At 47.9% G+C, this 24,590-nt stretch overlaps 1 protein-coding gene across 2 annotated transcripts in view; it reads right to left on the bottom strand.

The window, feature by feature from the left end:
• Positions 1-24,590, bottom strand: part of WWC1 (WW and C2 domain containing 1) — a 152,147-nt gene that overhangs the window by 45,823 nt on the left and 81,734 nt on the right. For both annotated transcript variants that reach the window (XM_032851761.1, XM_032851762.1), the window contains exons 3-8: positions 23,360-23,563; positions 12,349-12,425; positions 10,752-10,831; positions 5,601-5,730; positions 4,057-4,203; positions 2,792-2,865 (exon numbers count right to left, since the gene is read on the bottom strand). In XM_032851761.1, coding sequence (XP_032707652.1) covers positions 2,792-2,865; positions 4,057-4,203; positions 5,601-5,730; positions 10,752-10,831; positions 12,349-12,425; positions 23,360-23,563 — 712 coding nt within the window. The remainder of the gene's footprint in view (positions 1-2,791; positions 2,866-4,056; positions 4,204-5,600; positions 5,731-10,751; positions 10,832-12,348; positions 12,426-23,359; positions 23,564-24,590) is intronic.

The following is a 24,590-nucleotide window of genomic DNA, read 5'->3' as shown; positions in this document are numbered from 1 at the left end:
ACCGGCCGTGGGGAGCCCACTGCAATGACAGCACACACTGCGGTTGCTCACTGGGTGTTCCCAGTCCAGAGACTGGGGTCAGAGGCCTTGAGCCGGAGAGTCTTAGATAATTGGTAATATGAGTTTCCAGCACATGGCCAGGGTATACCGCAGGCACTTATGAACGTTAAAAGGAAGGAGTTGGGAGCTCTATCCCTTAAGCTCTTTGAGATGCAGTCTCCTCACCTGTTAGGTGGGGTCAGTAATGGAACCCGCAAGGTGGGTTATGAGAACCGAATGAAAACTCACTACCCAGAGCTCTTTATACGTTGCCAAGTGCCGGACAGAAATAAAGTTATCTTTGGACCAAAATGAGATTCACAATGTAACTAAGATGAGTGCTACAAAGATCTCAAAGGGATCATGACCTAATCCTTTTGGATTCAGCCTTCGCAAAGGCTTTCGGCATCACACTGTTGCCCCACCCAACCCCTACAGTATGGGTAAGACCTGGCGGTGAGGCTGCGGGACAGAGGGCCACAGGGGACATGGCTCACCAAAGCCTGCACGGCATAAACACGGCTGGCACTTGATGTGTGCCCAGACCTCTGGACTCCCAGTTCGGTCTTACCTGCAGATGTGTGGCCCAACCAACCTTTCATTTATAGAAACGCTGCTGGGGACAAAATCTCCACACTGTGTCATGAAAATTCCAGACAGACAAACACATCTGAGTTTGCTCATTCCCAGCCAAGTGCATCAGAGGAATTCTTGGAATTGATTAATTTATATGCCACATTCACAAAGAGAGTAATCTGGGACAACTTTGTAGCTTTCGCCACTCTGAGGATGGAGTGGTCTGGGCAGGTTTGGCAGGGGCTCCACCAGGGGTGGTACACCGAAGGGGTGATGGATGCTTAATGCTTACATGTACTTTCTAGTGGAGCTTTCCCTTGTGCTCCTTCACCTTTGGGCCACCCACCTTTTGGTGGATCTGATGAAAAACACTAGACTCGCTCTGCAGAATGCACACATGACAAAACCTAGTGTGCAGACTTTTCATTACAGCCACCTGCCCTCGCTTCTTCAAGCCCTGCAGCCTCTGCTTTCCATCCAGTGGGCCGCTCTGTCCTTGACACTTAAACTACCTCTGGGTGAAAAGGGGGTTTGAAGCTGGGTAATGGCACATGAGCCAGGAAGCTCTGCGATGAGAAGTTTAATGGCTCAACCCCAGAGGGAAGACTGCAGTCCTTGGGTCTCTCCAGAACTGATCCTCTAAGATAGGCATTACTGTAGGCTGGAATGGATCCAGGGTTCAGAGTGGTCCCCTTCAGAGGGGACAAGGGGCCGTCCAAATGCAGAAGTCCTGCTGTTTTGCTGGGCCTCTAGGGGGAGCTGAAATAATGCACAGTGTATTTTCTCTACCTGACTAGGATCCAATTTCTCCTCCTCTGTTAACAATACTCCACATTTTCTTTGGGAAGTCACTCCTCCCATACTTAAGCCATTTGGTTCCCACAAAGCTGATCTCAATCCCCTTCCTAGAGTTAGGCACATGACCCATGCCAGGACCTTCAGAGAATTCTAATTCCTCCAACTCTGCAACAATGATTGGTTCACCAGGAAAAGCCAGGGAGCCTCAAACTCAAAACCCATCAAATCTGTTGGGAAAGGCAGGTCCTCCTTCTGCTGGGGTTGCTACCCTGAGAGTATATAATTCTAGAATTGCTGGGGGTCACCTTTACATTTTGTTAGGAAAGTCTGTCAACACAAAGGCAAGCAGGGTGGAGAGGGGAGAAACTGAGTCTACGTAACATGATTTGAATCCTTGGATCCAGCTGTGCCTGAAGCTGGTTTATCCTACGACTTTGGAATTCAATAAGCCAACAAATTCCCTTTTCTGCTTCTTCTAGTTTCTGTAGGATTTCCGTCACTGCTGTGAAGGGTTCTGCTGCTCACACAGAGTTGGCAGAGGGGCAGAGATGGGTGCTCCCGAACTCTGCGTGGCCTGGTGTCAAATGTCCGTGGGCCAGGTAGCATGTGGATGTGATATGCCTGGCTCCAATCACCCCCACACTCTGTGGGTTCCTTCCCAGGAAGGTTGGCTCTGTGCTTAAGAAGATTGTGGACTGGGAGCCAGATTCTTCAGAGTTCAGAATCTGACTCCATCATCTTGAGAAGTCCTAAAACATCTTAGACCTTACCTTTCTCCTCTCTACCATGGAGATAATACAAACCACGCTATAAGGTTGTTCTTAAAATTCAGTGAGATGATACACATAAAGATGCTTTACTACAATACCTGGTGCATAACAGATGCTCCAAAAATAACACCTTTGCTTATGGTCTTAATTTTATTTATGGCGGTAGATCCCAAGTGGGGTCTACACAGTTTGTGAGCACAGCTGGCTCCCCGTTGGGCAGGAGACACTGTAGTGCTCAGGATCCAGGGTTTCTTTCACCTTATCCCTAAAACCTCCACTGTGCTCCTTCAAACCAGGCTACTCATAGGATCACTAGAAAACCCTGATTACAGAAACCGAGCCGAGTAAGTGGAAAGAGAACAAGGCTCTGAGGTTTCACAGATCTGGGTTCAAAGCACAGTGCCACTTTTTACCTAGTTAAGTGTCTCTGGCTCAGTCATTTCTTCTCTGAGCTTCAGAGAAGGTTAAAATATAAAGATCGTAATCCTTATCATCATAATCGTGGAGGATTAAAGAGGAGGAGGTGTGTGAAAAGTCAGGCAAGGAGCAGACACTGTGCAATGGTGGTTGTCATCACTGGAGCCATCCCGTCCCCAGCCCCTAATTACCTTCTCTTAGCCTCTTCATATCGAAGGCGCAATCTGACCTTCTCTGCCAACTGATTGTTGCTGCTCGTGCCAAACTGGGGGAAAGAACAAAGTCGGGAATTATAGGGCCATTGTGGCCGGTGCGGAGTTGGATTTCAAGAGCTCATGAGAGACTTGACAGCTTGCGTGGGAAGTAACTAAGAATAGCCCCCAATTACTGAGTTGGCTGTGTGAAAGCAGGGAAGCTAGTCAGGCAGACACTTTCCTTCCTGCAGGCTGTGGGAAGACCCCCAAAATTCAGACATCCATCACTTCCAGTAGAGAAGCTGAGTGCCCAGAATATCATCTTGCAGCCCTGAATGGCTTGGAGCCCATTCAAGCCCCAGCAGCATGGAGGACAGCTGGTCAGAAGGAAACAGGGGCAACGAATATACAAGAAAGATATCCTGGGAGAGATGGTGAGGGCCCCAGCTGAAAACTCAGGGAGGCTGCAGGCAGGACTGAAACACTGAGTGACTGAGAAGAAGGTCCTGGAACTGGCAGGGAGGCCTACAGTGGCTTGGAGCTGAACACCTGGGCAGCTTGGTGAGGGAGGTCAGAACCCACTGGCCGCATCGTTCTGTCAAGAATGGCAGGAAGCTCCAGGGCTCACCCAAGCAGACATGGACAGAGCTTCTCCTCACAAGTGGGGACACAGTGGAAGTAACCAGAGAAGAACAGCATTTAGCCACGAGGCTGGGAGGTGGGTCTGCGCAATGTCACCTGCTCTAGGAAAACAACAGTTCTCCAAATGAGCCAGATGGCGATGGGTCAGTCCCGCTCTAAAACTTCCATGGAGTAAATCCAGAAGGCACTCACACTATTTACTACTGGGACCAGCCTGAGCTTTCGAAGAGAGCTGTCTGAAAGCCGCATGTAATGTTTCGGGACAAACAGAGGGAAGATATCACCTGCTTTATAGCTGGTGAAAGAAAAACAGGATGGTGATACAAATCTGTAAAAAGGGAGCCCGAGAGAGACCCTGGTCCTTCACACCTGCTTTCTGTGCAACATCTAGAGATGGAAGCACGTGGCCAGGCAACAACCAGGACCATAGAGTCGGCACTGGTTTTTCCTTACACTGTCACCTCATGTCATCCTGGGGCCAAGACGTCTGTAAGAGAACAGAGCTCCAGGAGGCTGAGTTAACAGCCAGGCCCACAGAGAGACACAGGTCCACACCTCAGGTGAGAAACAAGAAGGTGGCGGCCCTCTACAGCCGCCTCCCGGACGCACGGCCTACTCACACTTCCCGAGATGTCCGTCTGGGAGCTCACATCCAGGTACTGTTTTGGCAGCGGGAAACCCGAACTTTCCAGAGAGCTGCTGCTGGACCACAGGTCAGAGTGGGACCCTCTCTCCGTGCGGAAGCCATCCTTCAGCATGGCAAGGCTCTACAGAGGGGAGGGCAGGGTCAGCAACACAACTGCCCGGGAGGGAGCTCTGGTCTGTCCCCCCTCCCTATGCTCTCCTCTCCGCCTTGCGTCATTCAGTAGGAAGCCACGCTCGTTCCGGGAAATTAAGTAAAGAGCTAGCAGCAAGGGGGTAGTTGCTCGGTGCCAGGGCTTTTCCCTGGGAGAGACCGGTATGGACCCCGGCTCTGGAGCCACACGGCATGACTTGGAATCCCTGCACGGCTACCTCCCAGCTGGGTGACCTGAGCAAGATGATGAAGCACTCTGTGCCTCAGTTTCCTCTCCTGAAAAACAGGAAGAACCACAGGTCCGATGTCACAGGACTATCATGCTGATTTTAAGAGGTGACCAGGCCAAGGTGCTAGTACAGCTGATTCTCACTACCTGTCGGCTTTACCACCAGCTTACTGAATCCTGACATCAGTCGTGTGAGGAATGACGGAAGATTAGCCCCATTTTATTGATAAGGGAGTTTTTCCACGGAAGGGCTGGCAAATGACAGAGCACCATTTGGCCTGGTCTGTCTGACGGAAGACTCAGCACTCTTAATTGCTAATTACAATAGGAACACGGCTCCCTGTCAACCAGGGCCTGGATGTTTTCATGAGGCTGCCGCCCTGGGCAAGAGCTTCAAGATCATTCTCTGTCAGAGACTGTAAAGCTCCCTTCACGAAAAGGATAAAGCTTCACATAAAGCTTCCTTCACAATAAAGGAGCCTGACTCCTAATCTGCCAATGGGAACACAAACACACCCAGTATCTCAGAGGTCAGGGTGGCTCCTGTGAGGGGAGGTGGAGTGTCCAGGGATTAAAAGAACAGGCTTCTGAGTCCACCTTCATGGGTTCAAATCCTGGCTCTACCCTGATCTGAGCTGTACCGTTCGTTGTTAGCTGTGAGAAGGGGTGAACTTAGGGCTAGTGTAAGAGACGAGTGAGGCACAATGCGTGCAAAGTGCCCGGCATTGACCCTCATGTCTTCAGTCCTCAGCACAGACAACAGGTGATGAAATACTTAGGAAGATGTTACATTTTGATGTTGGGGCTATCAAAGTCGAAACCACCTCCCTATCTGGTCCTTTGAGAAAGAAGCCAGGTGGCCAGAGTGAGCAGCGAGGACATGACCTCTGGACTGGAGCAGCCAGCTCCTGTTACAACTCTGCCAGCACTGTGACCTTACACGAGTCACCTAATGCTTCTGAACCTCCTTTCCCTACTCTAGGCTACTGGAAGCGCAAGAAAACGAGCAGTGAGAACTCAGTGACTGCGCAGCATGCAGAAACACCGTGAGTCCTGGCACAGAGAGGTGCTCGGGAGAAACCCACCTGGGACCCCCCACCCCCACCCCACCCCGCCGCCGATCCCTGGAACTCTCGTACCTTAATGAGATCTTGCTTTTCTTTTTCTCCACAAGTGATGGCCTTTTTGATGGCTTTTGTTTCTCTCAAGACAGCCTGAGCTTCATCCAATTTGTAGCTGCCCTGAGCATCAGACATTTTCTTATCGATTCTAGGAAACAGTCAATGGGGAAGGTCAAACAAAGATAGGGTGAGGGATGGAGTCTGAGTCTCCCCAGGGGAAAAGCAGACGATGGACTTCAGTCCCGTAAGAAGTCTCCTCTCTGTCCTGCACACCCGCCCTCCCCAGGTCCTGCTTGTGGAATGAGGCATAGCAGGTACCTGTGAAATGTCTCATGGTGTGGGGCTGCAGAAGCGACACCACCCTTGAAATCAAGCACCAGCTCTTACAGGAAGCTTTCCCTGATTACCTCCCTGTCTCCTCCAGGTTGGGCTAGGAAATCCCCGAACACCGTGTGTAGCTATGACATGGCAACCATTACGTTGTGTTCTACTTAGTGCTACACATGGTGGTATCCTTGACTGATCACTGGCAGGCTTGGGACGGGGTGGGACTGAATAAACTTAGTATCTGGCACAGAACATGCCTTTAACTTGGGGTCTCTCAACCTCACATCTTGACATTTGAAGAGGATTCTCCTCTGGGGCGGGGGCTGTCCTGTGCACTGTCGGATGCTTGGAAGCATCCCTGGTCCCGCCCATGAGATACCAGGAGCATCCTGACCCCAAGCTGTGATGACCAAAAACACCTCCATACTTTGCCCAGTGCCCCTTGGGGTAGAGGAGCAAGATCATCCCCAGCTGAGACCCACCGGCTTTAATAAGCATGTGCGAGTCAACAGGCACAATAAAGGAAAGCTGGGAATGATGAAAAACTCCCAGCCCTGCGACTCTGTAGTGTGGCCTTGGGCATGGCCCTCAATGCATGGAGGCTTGGCTTGCTCCTCTGAGAAAACCTGGAAAAGGTCACCTGTCCAGCTCATGTTCACGAAAATGTTAGGAATGTCAAACAGGATAAAGGATGGATAGTCAGGTGGTGGACTAGGGTGTATGGACCAAACCAGCTTATTGAGGCACTCCATCTGGGTTCATTTTGGTGGTGGAAAAGAGTAAAAAAAAAAAAAAAAAAAAAAAGATTAAGGGTCTTGACGTTGCTTTCTGAAGATCAGACCAAACCAGAGACGGTGGAGGTCTGGGCCCCCTTGGGGAAGGAGGCTGTGGTGTGTAAGAGCTTCGGAGGAAAGAGATGAAGTTTTACTGCTTCATACTTTCCCCAAAGGCTAGGCCTGAGGTCTCAGTCCCCAGTGGAGAAAAGGAAGTCTTACAGTCTGAGGGAACACCACAAACCTATTATTTCAGGATGAGAAACTGCTCACAGGTATTCCTCTCTGGTTTCCTGCTAGAGGCCAAACTGTCCTGGGCTAAAAATAACCTGAGTGGGGAATCACTGATGGTGGCAGGAGCAGGTTTTCTCTGGGTCTGTGTGTGCCTCCAAGCAGGAGAGAGGGAGAGAACCCGGGTCTCAGCATGGCCCTCCCCCTGCCCGTCCGTTATGTCAGCCTCCGTGGAGAGAAAACAAAGCCCCATTTATGTGTCCCCACTAAAAATAGCCTGTCTATTCCTTTCGAGGACTTGGGCCTGAGCAAGCCTGCCAGGTTGGCTAAGACCGGTCTCGGATATAGTTTGAAAAATTAGTCTAAAGGGAGCTTTCTGTAGCAGAGGCCTGCCTGAGATGCTCTGAGGAGAGGAGGGTCCCCCAGGACCGGAGGTGGCCGTGCCCCAAGTCGGGGGGGGGGTGCAGGAGAGATGCCATTTGCTTGAGCAGGGCTGGGGGCTATGGGGAGGGGGCTGTGCCCTGCCGTCCTCTGCCAGCAGGGTGAGGAAGGCTCTGAATCCTCAGCAGGATGAGACAGAAGTGGTTTGTCTGCTGTGCCCTGGGCTCCTCAAACAGCCTCTACCTGATTTCTCTCAGGGGCCTTAGCAACCCAGGCTCTGGAATTTGGCTCCAGAGAGGAGCTCCAAGAGGGAACACTCTTGGGATTGAGGGGGAGGGGGAGAGGAACAAAGGGTCGCCATTATGTGCTCAGTGAATGAATCTCTCTCTTTTTTTTTATTTAAGGGAAAGAAAAGTTGTGTGTTTGCAGGGGAGGGGAGGGTGTAGTGGGCTGCGTGTGTTTTAGAATTTCCAAATCACGCAGTTGTCCAGAGTCACACACCCGCTAGCCACAGCACAGCCACAGAGAAGCAGGGCAAAGGCTCTGACAGCAGCCAACTCCTTTTGGTCTTGTCCAGACAACTCTCACCTGGGCAGGGAGGCTCTGGGGACATGGGAAAGACGCCTCATGGCCCTCCTCCCCAACGGAGGACATACCAAGTCTCAATTCTTTCCTATTTACAAGGGCTCGAGGCAGCTGATGGACCCAAGTCCCGAGCTTTCATCTCGATTTTCCTTTTTAGTCTCCATAGAGGTGTCCTTCAATTCTCACCAGCCTTTCCCTTTTTTAAAACTGGGGTTGCTGACCATGAACATGGTCATGACAGCTGGATGAGTTTCACCTTCTCCTGTGCTCTGTGAAAGGAAGAGGCTGAGAGGTAGAAGTGACGAGATCACCTCCCACCACTGGCCTCTGAAAAAGATCCCAAAGCACATGGAAAAAGGCCTCATGTTTTCTGGGTGTGAGGAGGGGGTTATTAAGGATAAAGCCAGAAAGGAAGGTATTAGCACATGAGTGGCAAAACACAACAGTCCTGGGTTCTAATCCTGCCTGGCTGCTTACTGGTGGGGTGGGGGTGGGGTGGCGGGCTATGGTCTGTGTTCAACCCCATCAGTGCCCTCATCTATAAAACAAGGCAGAACAAAAACTTCTCTTAAAGGGGAAGAGACAGTGAATTGAGGTGACTGATGCATAGTGTTTGCCCAGCATAGCCTTTCGCCTGGGGCAAACAGAGTTCCTCTGAGTTCCTCCCCAAATCTAAGCCAGCAAGTAGTTGGAGGTCATCCCCCCACATCCCTTGCTAGCCCTTACACTCACTGCCAGGCACTGTCACACACTTCTGTTTCATCTTCATAATCACTTACTTTTCAGATAAAGAAACCAAATTAACCAAGGGGGTTAAGTCATTTTTGCAAGGTCCCAGGGAACTGGGATTTGAACCCAGGCCATCTGCCTCTTGAAGCTACATTCTTAACCCTCTATGCCAAGGTGTGCAAGAAAGCAGATGCCTTCTCTCACGCCAAACACGGAGCCAGCTTTGGGTAAGGAGTGTGGGCGGTCAGGGCGGCTGTGCGTCTTATCTGGGCCTGATATCAAACATCAGTTGGGCGGAGGGAGGAGGAAAAAAAGGAGGCTTGTCTTTGGGGTTTCAGCGTCAGCTTACCAAAGAACAAGAATTTTCAATGCTGCTACAGGGTGACAAAGTGGTAAAACAGGTTTGTGGTGGCTCAGAGAATAATGGGAAATGTTCTAACCAGAAGCTTCTGAGGATTGCAGGAAGGTGGGGGAGGGCCCCTGCGGTAAGATGACATGGGAGTGAGTAACCTTTAAACTATGTGTTCAGAATCTGGAAGGCTCATGAGGTTATTTGCTTTATAGATCACAAACAGGACTTTCCTCAGCTCATATTCCTGCTCTTGTTGACTGTCAGTGGCATATGGATATAGATGTATATTAATAACGTATGTATCTATATAAGCACACATATATAAAACTGTATTTTATAATAATTTTATAGCACAAAAATGTATTATACACAATCTATACTTTCTTAGACCTTGTGTGTGGGGAAGTTCATGGTAGTTCCCCCGCCAGGCAGTGAGGGCTTGGGGGATAGGAAGATGGGAATAAGAACCAACCAAACCCTGAGAGTGGTCACAGTTCCCTCGATTCAAGAGCCTGGAGGCAGGCATCGCAAGGTTTGGAGCTGCGGTTACAGAGTGGTGGGGGTGCATCTGAGATTCAGAGGATGAGGAAAAGGTACAGGGAGAGAGGAAAAGGTACAGGTGACTAGAGAAGCAGTTGTGTGTAGGGATGTGGCCTCCCTGGGAATCTAAGTGAGATGTCCCTTACAATAGAGAAACGGACTGCATGCCCTCCCCGGGGCTTCCAAGAGGCCCCCAGACACCCTGCGATGACTGTACACCGAGTCTACCAGACGCACTGAACATGACTCAACGCACAAGTATTCGCTGCCTATGTGACTATTCACAGCAAGAAGCTAATGCTTACTGAGCACCTACTATGGAACTCGGTTTCCTACAAGAACATTCCTTACAGAGTAGCAATGAGGATGAAATGAGGTCACCCAGGCAGAAACACTGAAAGTGCTTCCTGGCAGAGAAACTGCTCAGCAAATCTTAGCTAGTGTAATAATGATAATAGCAATCAATGCACCTGCTCTAAGGAAACAACAGAGCTCTTTGCTGGTGGCAAGTCAGCTTCTCAACATTCCATTTGGTCAAAGTTACCCCGGCAACTCCGTAAGTCGCCCGCAGAGTACAGTGAGTGTGGCGCTGTACACACTTGTCTGGAGATCTGTGTTGTGGAAGAGAGACTTATTCCTTCAGCGGGGCACATGAGCTGCTCGTCTTTAGAGGCCAGGGGAAAGAAGAGTGTGTTTTGTTTGTGTGTGTACCAGATCCTACTGAATCTTCTGGAAGAGATGAGACAGGTGACCAGAAATGCCCAGCAAACTTGTTTCTGTGACTGCCTGGTAAAATTCAAGGGAACGGAATAGACTTTAGTGGCTTCAGGAATTCAGAGGACAATGAGAACTCTGGTTTGAAAGGATTTCCCTTGGGGCGCCTGGGTGGCTCAGTCAGTTAAGCATCTGCCTTCGGCTTAGGTCATGATCCCAGGGTCCTGTGACGGAGCCCGCATTAGGCTCCCTGCTTGGTGGGAGTCTGCTTCTCCCTCTGCCCCTCCCCCTATTCATGCTTGCATGCTTTCTCTCTCTGAAATAAAATCTTCCAAAAAAAAAAAAAAAAAGGAAAAAAAAAAAAAAGAAATGATTCCCCTTTTCTCTTCCCACACCTCAACCCTGGGAGACAGTATCTTCGGTAAATACCCGTGGACTACTGGAATCGAATGATTAGAGTGGCCTTACAGAGAGACAGACAGGGGCAGCCAGGGGAGGATGGGACCTTCCCACACTCTGCAGACACAATGGACTTACTTCTTCAGGGTCTGAAAGCCACGCTCTTTGAACTGCAGCTCTTGCTGGAGGTGAACCATCTCTCTCTTGAGCTTGTTGACCTGGATGGCAGCAGACCACAGATGGGGCTAGATCAGAGGTTGATATGGAATTGCGGGCTGCCTTCTCTTCCAAGGGGATCCCAGAGCCCCCCACAGCCCCTGCATAATGCCTCAGGTTGATATCCCTTGGGCCACATGCTCCTAACACCTTCCCCTCACTGATGTTGCCTTGGCCTCTGCAGCTGCTCGTGCGGTTGGCAGCCCAGCCTGGCTGTCCTGCAGGTCATTCCGGGTCAGCCCTCACTTGAGGGAAACAGGAAGTGGACAGTGCTCCCTGACCTGAGATAGAGCTTAGCCTTCTTACTGCCTAGCTGGGTGACCTCTCTCAAGCCACCTCGCCTCTCTGAGCCTCCCTTTCCCATTCAGACAGATGAGAAACATGGTCATTCATAGGGCTGTGCATTACTTAGAGCAGGTAACGGGTACAGGGGTGCTGGGCATGGAGGCGAGAGGCAAGACACAGCCCATGGAGCCAGACTGGACTGGCAGGAATGCTTTGTTTGGCTTGCAGTTATTTATTTATTTTTTTAGAGAGGGAACACAAGCAGGGGGAGTGGGAGAGGGAGAAGCAGGCTTCCCACTGGGCAGGGAGCCCGATGTGGGGCTAGATCCCAGGACTCTGGGACCATGACCTGAGCTGAAGGCAGATGCTTAACAACTAAGCTACCCAGACGCCCCTGGCTTGAAGTTATTAAATAAAAAAAGTCAACTGCTAATAATGAAATATTGAGAGATTTCCTATAACAAGCCTAAGTATAGTTGTTTTCTAAAATTAGAAGGTCTGCTGACTCTGAGCCCTCATTCCAGCGTGGCCCCAGTGGGGGAGGGCTGCAACTCAACTACACCTTTAGACAGGGCCCAGCTCTCTTGGTCACTCACTTCCCACCAGTCCCTCCTGCTCCACCCCAAACCCACTGCCCTCTGTCACGTTTTCTTGCAGGCTTGTGAATTTGGAGAACCTACTTGAAGTGTAACTGAACCACTGTTCAAAATACTGGCTTTCCCTTGAGCAAGTCCTTAACTGCCTGGGCTTTCGTTCCACATCAGGACAATGGGGATCCTATTAATCCCCAAGAAGTCAGGAAGTCATTATGGTGAGGCAATTAAATAAGACGATGGAGAGCATGCAACGACTAGGAAGACAGCACATGATGTGAAGCCCTGTGGAGGCAGCCTGAGTCCTTGTGACCCCGGGCGAGCTCCTCATCTCCCCTCAGCTTGTGTGTGCTCATCACTAAAGTGCAGACGCGGACAATAGCTGCTTCACGGGCTTGCTTCAAGAACACGAGACATAAAGCCCTGAGCCCTGTGCCGGGATGCAGTGAAATGGCAGCTGTGGTTACCGTCACAATTACTGTGACAACTGCCGCCCCCGCTATCATTCGGGATCCTGGCGGTCGGCACGGGCCACCACTGCCTGGTGGAAGCACCTGCTCCGATCTTGTGGGCGGGCAGGGTGAGGGGCCTGGGGCTGCCCCCGTGACCCCTGCTCCACAGTACAGGCAAAGGGGCCCTACCCGGGATTTCGCGGTGGCAATCTCAGCCTTCAGGATCTCAGGGTCGTACTTGGAGCTGGATGATGAACCTGACACCACTGCAAGGAGAAAGAGAAGAAAGTTCTGTAGAAGAAACACATTTTGGTAAAGACGGCTTGTTTGGCCATCTACATAAACCCAGAAAATAATGACTACAAGTGAACTACCTAAATGTCTAACAAGGAGGGAAATGTGCTGAGTAAACAGGGTGCATGCATAAACGAGGACAACACAACTTAACGTGATTTAAAGTCATGGCGCATGTTGGTTAAGCGTCTGCCTTCAGCTCAGGTCATGATCTCAGGGTCCTGGGATCCAGCCCTGTGTTGGGCGCACTGCGCAGCAGGAAGTCTGCTTCTCCCTCTGTCCTTCCCCCTTCCCTTCACTCTCTCTCTCAAATAAATAAGTAAAATCTTTAAACAAGTAAGGTAAAATGATGGTGCAGAGAAATCCCAAGCAAGGGAAAATGTTCAAAAACGTGCAGTTACCTGAAAACAATAGTGTACACAAAAAGCAATAAAGAGTTACTTAAATTTGGAAAATATACAGTTAACACATACACACACAGATGCATCTTAAAAAAAAAGCACAGAAAGAAATATACCAAAAGATAATATTGATATCTAGAGATGTAGATGATGAATATTTTCATTTTTGTATTTTTATTTTCTACATTTTCTAAGATGAACATACTTTTACAATCAGAAAAAATTACTAAAGATACTATTTATCATACTTTGCAGTATTAATAACATTTTTAAGGGAAAATAAATTACTCATTTCCTTTTTAAGGGAAAATAAATTACTACCATCACCCCAATACAATAATCTTTTCTCACAAGTTACTTTCCACTGCTTATCCACAATTCTTTATTTCCTTTTTTTTTTTTTAAGATTTTTAATTTTATTTATTTGAGACAGAGAGAGAGAACATGAGCAGGGGGAGAGGGGCAGAAAGAGAGGAAGTGTGAGAAGCAGGCTCCCTGCTGAGCAGGGAGCCCAATGTGGGACTCGATCCCAGGACCCTTGGATCATGACCTGAGCCAAAGCCAGACACTTAACCGACTGAGCCACCCAGGCGCCCTGCTTATCCACAGTTCTATTACGTAGTTGTATTCTTACTGAATTTTTAAAATTTTAAAATAGTATTTAGGTCTTGAAAAGATATCTTAAGACTTACAAAAATGAGCACAACAGAGTAAAATACATTTAAAGTAAGAGAAATGAGACAAAGGAAAAACAAGAATGAGGAAGTACACCCACGGGTGTGAGGTTAGTTAGGGCTCAGGCAAACAGGGAAGGTCCCATTTCCTCACCAGATGCCACAGCCTGGCTCTGAGCTTCCGAACTGGTGATGTGAAGAGGGAAAGGGGCCCGATGGAAGATTCATGGTGCCCTTAATGTAAACACAACCTCACTGTTCAGGACAAGGACAGGCATTCTTGGTATGGAGGCTGGGGAAGAGTTTCTCCTGTGGGGCCTTAATCCCACCATACTTGCAATCTCATCCTGCCCTTTTCCCCCACTATCACCACAACAGTGTATGCGCAATGAGATCACCTGCTGGGACCTAGCATTTTCTGAGGATAGGGACTGGTGGCAATGTCCAGGGTCCAGAGTAAGTGACAGTTGCGAAGGGGATACTGCTCTTTGGATCTGTTTAAAATACTGGAACAGATCTTCCGATCACACTGAAGGAAAGTTAAAATGTAACACTGAAAAGTTTGGCAGAAGGGAAATAAGAGTGTTCTGCATAACAGAAAAGATGTTTTGCACCAAAGGCAGTGTTGCATTCCTGCCCAGTTTATAGTGAGGAGGAGGAGGAGGTGAGGGCTGAGTTTTCCTACAAGAGATGGGTGGCAGGAACACCTGGGTTGAGTGGGGGAAACCTTGCGGTCCTCCTTGTGAGCGTGGAACAGAGATTTTAGATGCAGATTCTTGTTTCCAGCTAGAAGCGTTCATTTCCTGCATTCTAATTCCCTGGTGGCTGCTGGATTTAGGGATTTCAGGGCGGGACTTGGCTGGATACAGAGCTGGAGGGTGATTTAAGCCACATTTCCCAGACAGGCACTTTTCAACAAAATGTTAAGGTCATTGATATTTGTTACCCACTGATCAACTGTAAAAACACAGTGGAGAGAGTCACTGATGAGGAAGATGGGGCGAGCTCAAGAAGGCGGGTGTCTGTTCTGTGAGCGGCCCATGCTGCCAACCCCTCTGCTGTCCTGACGTGCTGCCGGACTGGGGTCGACAGACACTTCAGGGAACGGTAAAGGTGAGCATGGAAGCAGCCTGGGGAGCCCAGGAAAAATTGCAAGACCTCACCCCACCAGAGAGAGCATGGCTGTGGGGACCGGCAACACCACCCAGTGCTGACCTGCAGAACATGGAGTGGTCCTGGGGCATACTCAAAAATCCTGGAGGGAGAGGAACCCCCAAAAAAATAGACTCCCACCAACTGGGCCACTGGGGAGCTTGGATTCCTCTGATCTGGAGCACCACTGCTAAATGCACTATCTGTACCCCAAAGCTGCTGAATGGGATGCTGAATGGCTTGATACTATTTTTTAAGTAAACATTTTATCTTACTAAAAAATACATGTGGAAAGGTGCACAAGTCATGTGTGCAGCTGGATTAATTTTCACCAAAGAAATACACTTGAGCTCTTTCTGCCCATGGGTCCTGCAACTGTGCTTTAATAAAACCACCTTTTTGCACTGGGAGCAAAGGAAAAAAAAAAAAAGTCGAACACACTCACCTTATCAGCACTGTAATCAAGAAACAAATCTTCAACCTCCCTCCCCTTGGACCTCTGTCCCTTCACTACTCCTCCAGCCAAGGAATCTTATATTCAAACTGGACCATAAAGGCTGACTTTAAGTGCACACCTTTTTATCATTTTTAATTGTTAAGCTTTTATTCAAGTTATGTACAAACACCAATTTAACAGTCCCACACAGTACAAGGTTTTGCTCTAAAAGAACATTCCATCGGTACCTATCCCCTATCTCATTCCCCAAAAGGGAGCCATTTCAATATGTTCAGTTCATTTCTTGGTTATCAAAAAGCAGCGGGGTGCCTGGGTGGCTCAGTGGGTTAAAGCCTCTGCCTTTGGCTCAGGTCATGATCCCAGGGTCCTGGGATCGAGCCCCGCATAGGGCTCTCTGCTCAGCGGGAAGCCTGCTTCCCCTTCTCTCTCTGCCTGCCTCTCTGCCTACTTGTGATCAAATAAATAAATAAAATCTTAAAAAAAAAAGGCAGCAAGGTGTTTTTGGTTTAGGCATTATTTACTTACTTCTCTCTCTGGAGGCCAGGGATTTAGCTTCCCTCCCTTCCGCAGCCCTGTCCCAGCACCCGTGCCCCCTTCCCTGCCCCCCATCCTCACAGACAGCAGGCTCGGTGAAAGCCATCTTCAGTGTTTGTATTACTTTTACTTTGTAAACACTCCTTGGGCCAGAGGCATGCATCTGACTTTGCTTACTTTTCCTTTCCAGCACATTTTTGGGGGTTTATTTTTCCTAGAGTTAATAATTGTCATTTTTATGCTTGCTCACTTTCTACAAACTTCTTACAGATTCCACCTCACGCTCTGCCAGTTATCTGAGCCTCCCCTCCCAGGGTCTGGGCGGCTGGTCAGCTTCCCGCCTGGTCCCACTTTTGGCACTGCCTGGCCTGGGCACGTGAGCTGGTTGCTCTCTCTGCCCCACAGGAGCCCTGAGATATCCTCCTCACCTTGCTCCTTTTTCCTAAATACCATGTCTCCCCCTCCTACCAGCTCTTTCAGTAGAACGCTAGCAGCTGCCCAAGAAAAGAAGTCGCAAAGGAAAGAAACTTTTGAAATCGTGCCTGTCTAAAAATATCTTTGTTCTACCCTATAGTTGATTAAAGGTAGTTTTGCTGGATATAGAATTCTAGGTCGGAAGTGATTTTCCTTAAAAATTTGAAGGCATGGCTCCATTGTCTTCTAGGTTTCCAGTGTTACTGTTGAGCTATTCCGAGTTTCGGTAATTTTTGTGTGACCTGGTTTTTCTCTCTGAAAGCTTCCAGGATCTCGGATGGCTCCATGTTTGATGTTTCACCATGGGTATGTCTTGGTGTGAGCTGACTTTCATGCTTTGTGCTCACTGAGAGCCCTTTCAACCTAAAAACTCTCCTCCATCTGTTCCAGGAAATTTTTCTGAAATTATTTTACCCGACGCTCCTTCTCCTCTGTTTCCTCTGCTCTCTCTGGAACTTTTATTACTCTGATAGATTTCCTGGCCTGGTGCTCTATTTTTTTTTTTTTTTCTTCTTTCTCTCTCTCTCTCTCTCTCTCATTTTCCATCTCGTTCTATTTTTGCTCTGCTTTTTAGAAGATATCTTCAGTCTTACCTTCCAGTCTTCCTACGGATTTTAAATTTCTGCTATTGTATTTTAATTCCTAAAGGCTCTTTTGTGTTGTCCGAGTGTTCCTTCCTGTAAAATGTAGCACCCTCTTCTTGTTTCAGGGGTGTGTAGCTTCCCTTGAGGTTTTCTTCTTCATGTGGACTACCTGGTCCCTCCAAGCACACCCCCCCCATATCACTTGTTTTCTTTCTTTTTTTTTTTTTGAGTATTGAATCACATTTATTTTTCCCCCAGAGGGTAATGGCTATGATTTATTTTATAATTTATTATGTTATGTTGTCATCATATAGTACATCATTAGTTTTTTTTTAAGATTTTATTTATTTGACAGAGAGAGAGATCACAAGTAGGCAGAGAGAGAGAGGGAAGCAGGCTCCCCACTGAGCAGAGAGCCCGATGTGGGGCTCAATCCCAGGACCCTGAGACCATGACCTGAGCCGAAGGCAGAGGCTTAACCCACTGAGCCACCCAGGTGCCCCATACATCATTAGTTTTTGATGTAGTGTTCCATGGTTCATTGTTCACGTATAACACCCAGTCCTCCATGCAATACGTGCCCTCCCTAATACCTACACCAGGCTCACCCATCCCCTCCTCCCCGCTAAAACCCTCAGTTTGATTCCCAGAGTCCATAGTCTCTCATGGTTCATTTCCCACTCCGAATTCCCCCGCTTCATTTTTCCTTTCCTTCTCCTAATGTCCTCCATGCTATTCCTTATGTTCCACAAGTAAGTGAAACCATATGATAACTGTCTTTCTCTGTTTGACTTATTTCACTCAGCATAATCTCCTCCAGTCCCATCCATGTTGAGGCAAAAGTTGGGTATTCAACCTTTCTGATGGCTGAGTAATCCATTCTGTATATGGACCACATCTTCATCCATTTGTCTGTTGAAGGGCATCTTGGCTTCTTCCACAGTTTGGCGACTGTGGATATTGTTGCTATGAACATTGTTTTCGTCTCTACTTTTCATGCCAGAGGCTTTCCTCAGATTTGTAAAATCTTAGCTGTCTGCTCACACTTAAGAATGGGATCCCAAAAACAGACCGAGGTGGAGTTTGTTTACTGTGGGTTACGTGGTACATGCTTTGGCTAGATTGTTTCATTGTTTTTAAAGATTTTATTTATTTATTTGACAGAGAGACAGACGACAAGTAGGCAGAGAGGCAGGCAGAAAGAGAGAGGGAAGTAGGCTCCCCGCTGAGCAGAGAGCCCGATGCGGGACTCGATCCCAGGACCCTGGGATCACGACCTGAGCCGAAGGCAGAGGCTTTAAACCACGGAGCCACCCAGGTGCCCCAGGCTGGATTGTTTCATCCAAAAACTTCAACATCTTCACATCTCTTCTATCTGGTCAGATTCCCCAGCTTCTGCTCCTGTCCAGCCCAGGCAGGAAGAGCTTGGCACCATTCTGGGGAACCAAGTGGTGCATGTAAGCTGAAGTCTTAAATCCTGTGTGTCCATGTTCACTTCTCACTTTTCATTGTGGTTCACCCCAGCTTTGAACTTGCCTTATATCCCATAATCCAGAGAATATTTATTCCTTTGAGGAAGAAAAACAAAAAACAAAAAAAACCTCTCCAGTCTTTCGCCAGGTTGGGGATGGGCTGAACCAATTTGGGGAGGAGATCTGGTAGTCCTTCTTATAAAACAGCTTTCATCCAATCGTCTTTATTTCAGGCCTTCCTCTCCCCACGGCTTTTGCCAGTGATCTGCATGGACTAGAGCGCTGGTTTTCCTTGTGACTGGCTCGTATTCTCTTTTCTTGGGTCTATCAGACAGGCTGTCACCTGCTCATTTAATTTCCAGCTTCCACATCTTATTGTTGCTCTTTTTTTCTCCAGGTCTCTCTCTCCTTGTACATGTACTCTTCAAAAAAAAAAGATCTCTTATTTGATATTTCCTTTGTTTCAGGAGTGAGTGAGATTAGGTGGCTGGTTGAAATGGCATTTTTAACTGCTAGGTTCCCAATGATTTCTTTTTCACATGGGAGACCAAGGCCTAGAGAGAAGAAGGAATGTGATGAGGTCCCAAAGAACCCAGCTTTCCTGAGTTCCCATCTTTCAGAGGACAGGAAGACCCAAATGTAACATAAGAACCTTAGAATTTGACCGGTTGATTTGCATTAAGAGAAGTGTTTTTGAGGTCAGATACTCCTGGGTATGAAGGCTAGCTCTGCCACTTTTTACTGGTGTGACCTTGGAGCAGCTCCTTCCCCTCTCTGGGCCTCAGTTTTCTGATGTGTAAAATGGGAATGACAGTATTTTGTAGGATTGTTCAGAGAGGGAAGGTTACTTTAAATAACATATGTGGAATGCCCATCATATAGTCCTGTAGGAATATAACAGGTACACATTAAATGTTAGTGCTCTTCTCCTTCTCTGTGGAGCTAGAGACTGAATGAGAGTTGACAACAAAATCTCCCTCCCCAGGGCAGGGGCCCACCCGTGGCCAGGCCCCACTGCAACCAAGGCCAGGTGGGAAGACTCTCACAAGCCTGGGCAGGCCATCTGAGTTAGAAGCAAGGCATGTGATCTCACCAGTCCAGCAACATGGTGCAGAGTTTGACTTGGAAGGCAGACCTGGCTTATAAAGCCCAAAGAAAGTCATGAGACTTTAACTGGGATGCTTGGGCTGGAGACACCCCAACTCCTGGCTGGTTTGGATCTCGGAGCTAGTTACCTGAGATGACCCTAGTCACTTCCTATGGAAGTTCTTTAACATTCAAATCAGTGGTGCCTTTGGACTTGGTGGCGCTCTAGGGAGCATCCAAGAGTCAAATGATAGGACTGTATCATTACTTCCTACCACTGATCATGTATTTATTCTTATTGGCTAAAATAAGAATAAGTAGATCTATTAAAAATTTTTGTCATTTCAATGCCAATGAACTAATAATTATCATATTATTATTTATTGAGAGCTTAAGAATATAAGTACTATTCAAAGTACTTTATATGTGTTAATAAATTTAAGCCCCATAACACCTCAATGAAGGTGATACCATTATTATGTCAATTTTATAGATGAAGAATTTGAGGCAGAGCAAAGTGACATAACTTGGACAAGGTTACACGGCTGGTAAGTTGCATATCCTGGATTTGAGCCCAGGCAGTCCAGCTCCAGAGTCCACACTCTCAATATATTATGTGAAGTGTTTCCTGCTAAGAAGAATAATGAGCCATTAACATGTTCTAAAGGTATTGTTTTAACTATACCATTGGTTTTTGGCTGAGGTATTTCTGCACCCCCCTAGAATACATTTGGCAATGTCTGGAGATATCTTTTGTTGTTCCAACCTGGGGTGGAGGGCTCCTACCAGCATCTAGTGGGTAGGGACCAGATGTGCTGCTAAACATCCCACAATACACGGGGCAGCCCCTACAATGAAGATTTATCTGGCCCCAAATGTCAGCAGTACTGAGGCTGAGAAACTCTGACATGGGCCCACGAGACGAGGGGACTATTAACATTCCATATTTAAACAGAAGGAATCTCAAATGTAAAGAGATGTGAAGCATGTTCCCCAAGAGGACAGAGTAACCTTGGAATGGAGATTTGAACCCAGGCCCTCTGACTTCAGAGTCCAATAACTTCCTTTTCCCACCACAGGCTTCTCTGTGGGAATGCATTTTTCCTGCCCATTTGGCTCTTTTCCCCACCCTGAACTTTTATTTTGAAAACTATATGTACAGAGAATTTGAAAGAATAGTATAATGATGTCCTCCTTTACCTAGAGGTCCACCAATTTTTAACATTTTCCCACATTTGTTCTACCCATCCCTCGGTCCACTCCAACGAATGAATGATGATTAAAAATGGTGACCCCAAATGAAAGCCTACCCTATTCAAAGCCGCCAGTGTGTCATCAGCAGCTACTGATCAGCTCCCTTACACTGATGGCACCGTTGTTTCTTCCCGTTCCTGCTTTTTTGAAATGCAGCTGCAAACAGGATGCCCTGTGCATGTCTTCGGAACAAGGACATTCTCCTACGTAGTCGCAACGTGATGACCGAACTGAAGACAACCTTCCAAATGCCCGAGAATGTCTTCTATGGCTGCTTCCCACCCCCTACCCCAATCCAGGGTCTAATCAGTCTGCAGACATTTAATTTGGTTTATGCCTCCATAGCTTTTTTTTTTGTTTCAAGTCTAGAATAATTTCCCCTTTTTCTGGTTTTTCAGGTTTTTTTTTTTTTAACCCCCAAAGAGTCCAGGCTGATTATCCTGTAGGATAGTCCATGTAATGGGTCTGTCTGGCTGCGTCCTGATGATTTGATCGGTGGCAAGCATTTTTGTCAAGAACCCTCCATGCTGTTCTTACTGCCTCACATCAGACAGTGCGCGATACCAGCTTGTCTCCTGATGGTGAGGCTAATTTTACACCTGTGTAAGGGGGTGGCTGCAGCTCTCTCCCATGCAAAAATACAGTTTACTCTCTCAAATTATGAAGTGGTTTGTGGGGTGATCATTTGGGTCCATGTAAAAAGCATCCTGTCCCCCAAACTAGGAAGTTTTGTTTTTATACACACTTGTCACTTTTCAGACTGTAGGACTTCAGAGAGAAAAAAATGACCCTACCTCTTCAAACCCGAGTTTCACTGGGGACAACAGTATCTCCCTGCTAGGGCTGTGGCAAAGATAATGCTACAGACTGAATTCTGTCCCCCGCCCCCGTAATCCATATGTTGAAGCCCCAACCCCCAATGGGACAGTGTTTGAAGATGGGCCTTTGGGAGGGGATTCGGTTTAGATGAGGTCACCAGGGCGGGGCTTTCATGATGGGTTAGTGACTGTACAAGAAGAGACACGAGACAGCATGCTGTCTCTGTCTCTCTGCTAGGTGATGACACAGTGAGAAGACAGCCATCTGCCACCAGAACCAGACCATGCTGACACCCTGATCTTGGACAGCAAGTCTCCAGAACTATGGGAAAAAACACTTCTGTTGTTTAAGCCACCTCGTCGATGAGATTTTGTTACGGCAGCCTGAGCTGCCTAAAACAGATTAAGTGCTAAAATGCTCAGGATAGTCTCTCAGATATTACTCGACCTTGAAAAAGCTAATGTGTATAATGAAGTTCTCTTCCATAATCTGAGATGCTGGGGGTTTGCTCCAGTCACCAAGGAAAAGGGCAGAGCTGGGACAGGGAGTAACTGTGCAGGTTTTGTTCCCCCAGGTGCACTGAATTTCTCAGAGTGTGGACTTCACACAGGAGAAGTGTCCAGTGATCCAGCCAAGCCATGGCCACCCTACCAGCATGGCCTAATGCTGCCCGTGGCCCACAGTAAGAATGCTGGAGGGACAGAGGGGATGGGTTTACAACTTACCGCTGCCTTTCACCAGCTCTAAGACCCTGCGCTTGTCACAGACCCCTCCAACCTGTTTCATTATTTATGCAGGGGAGATTAACTGTGCTTGCCCACAAGGCTGTTGTGAGGATTCAGTGAAACAGCAAGTTCAGCCCGACAGGTATCCAGCACTCAATAAACGTGGGGAAGGAATGGTTATTAGAAATAGTGGTAAAAGACAAAAAAACTCCAACACAGAGCAAAAGGTGAGTGGGCTCCCATACAGATACTGATCTGGCAGTGCCCTGGGAATGAAGGATGGGGACCCCGCATGCCCGTTCTCCTGGAGATACCAGCATAAGCCCAGGAGACAGGAGCCTCGCCCCGACGGAGTGAATACGCCCACGGAGGTAACACAGACAGACATGTAAGCAGACGTCTCGTGACACACGCTATGAATAAACAGAGAGCCATTGCAGAGACTAACTCGGGGGAAGGGAGTCTGTGGAGGCAGTTGTCAGAAGCGAGCCTCTCAGAGCTGACAGGAAGGAGGAGACCAGCAGGGTGAAACCAGAAGGGTTAGAGGGAGCCAGCTGTGCAAATGGACAGATGGAAAAGCATTCTAGGCAGGGGGGCAGCAAGAGCAAAGGCCCTGAGGTGGAAAGATGCAGGGCAGGCTGGGGGAGCCAAGTGCGGGGCTCTGGAGCCTCATGAATGAGCCTGAGGTGCAGGGAGTGGCTTTGAGAGTTGAGGTGGGCGTGGCAGGCAGGGGCCTGATTGCTAAGGGCAGTGTAGGCCATGGAAGGAATGACAGGAAGCCACGGAAGGTTTTTTTTTTTTTTTTAATTGTGCTAAAATATGACAGAACATAAAATTCACCACTTTAATCATTTTTAAATGTCCCGTTCAGGGGCATTACGTACATTTATACGGCTGTGCAACCATCACCACTATCCATCTCCAGAACATTTTTATCTGCCCCACTTGAAACTACATCCATTAAGGATGAACTCCCTACTCCCCACAGCCCTTTCGGTGAGGAGCTCTGTCGCCCAACCAGCAGTTGGTATAGCTGGAGATGACTGCAGACAGATGAAAGCAATGGAATGACAAGGGCCCATGAATCACTGAAAGGCATAAGCAGGAGCAGGAAAGGCATCGGAGAGGGCAGTGGGAGAGGATGGTGGTTTGCAGCAGAAGCGGAGATGGCAAGAGACAGGAAGCAAAGGGAGGCAAGCCAGGCTGGACTGAGCACAGTCACTCCCATCTCTGGGCAGGGGTGCTGGTGGGGCGTGGGTGGGGGAGGTACTCACAGCTGACCTGGGAGCCCAGCTTGTGCTCCCAGACGGCATGCAGCTGCTGGTACTCCTGCTGAGCGAGCTCCAGGCGCTGCTGCTTCACCTGGTAGATCTCCTTCTGCGCACTCAAGGCCTCCTGGGCCACCACCAGGTAATCCTTCAGCATGTGCTCCTGCTCCCGCCGCCATTGTACCCGGGGGTCCTCGATCTGGGTGGTTTCTGGAACAGACCCCAGACACCCCAGATCAGCACCTCACAAATGTCTTGCTGGGTTGGTGGCCTGTGGAATCCACTCCCAGAAATCAAAAAACGCAGTAAATAGAAATCACGATAGAAAGCAGATGGGTTAAACTTATCTATTGAACAACAGTGACTCTCCACTTGGATTAAACAAGTAAACACAAAATAAACCAGAATCAATTTCCATACCCAAATTCAAGCCATCTCAGAGCAGCCAGGAGAAGGACAGTGTGAGATACAGCTTGTCTCCTGATGGTGAGGCTAATTTTACACCTGTGTAAACAGGTTTGCGTTCTAATCTAGACAGAGGCTCAAGAACATTAGAGAAGCTTAAGGTCAGCTGCTTTGGTGGAGTAAAGAAAAATAAGTAATATTTTAGAGACTGTGAAAAAATAGGGACCTCGTTCCCTGCTGGAAATGTAAATTAAAACGAACTTAGAAGAGGACTGACTATGCAAATTAAGAGCCTTAAAATGTGAACACCCTTAAATCAATAATTCCCCCATAGAATTTATTATTAAATATAATAAAGGAGTCAGGTAAAGATGCACTTGTACCAAATCAGGATAATAATAATAATAATAAGAAGAAGAAGAAGAAGAAGAAGAAGAAGAACTAGCACTAGCACTTATTTCACATTAATTGAATGCCAAGCACTGTTCTAACTACTTTATATCTCTTTACCCCCACTGGCCTTACACCAACCCTAAAGAGCAGATTCTGTTATAACCCCCACTATTCAAAAGAGAAAATCTAGACACAGCTCAAATAACTTGCTCAAGGTCACATGGAAAAGAACTGGCCAAATAGGTCTGCTGTATCTTACATAATCCACTGCTACAGCCACTAAAGTGTCTTCGAAGAAATATGGATGAAGTGGAAAGGAGCCTCTGACAGGTGAGTGAAGTGCAGGGGGTAAACTGTATAGAGAATTTCATGATTATTGGAAAAATACGTACATTCTCAAAAAGATTAGGAGAAAACTTAGTATGTTGTCGAGAGTAGA

Source organism: Lontra canadensis, unplaced genomic scaffold (genome assembly GCF_010015895.1).
Source record: "Lontra canadensis isolate GAN:19392208 unplaced genomic scaffold, GSC_riverotter_1.0 scaffold5, whole genome shotgun sequence".
Classification (NCBI taxonomy): Eukaryota; Metazoa; Chordata; class Mammalia; order Carnivora; family Mustelidae; genus Lontra; species Lontra canadensis.
This window is presented reverse-complemented; position numbering and strand designations above follow the sequence as displayed.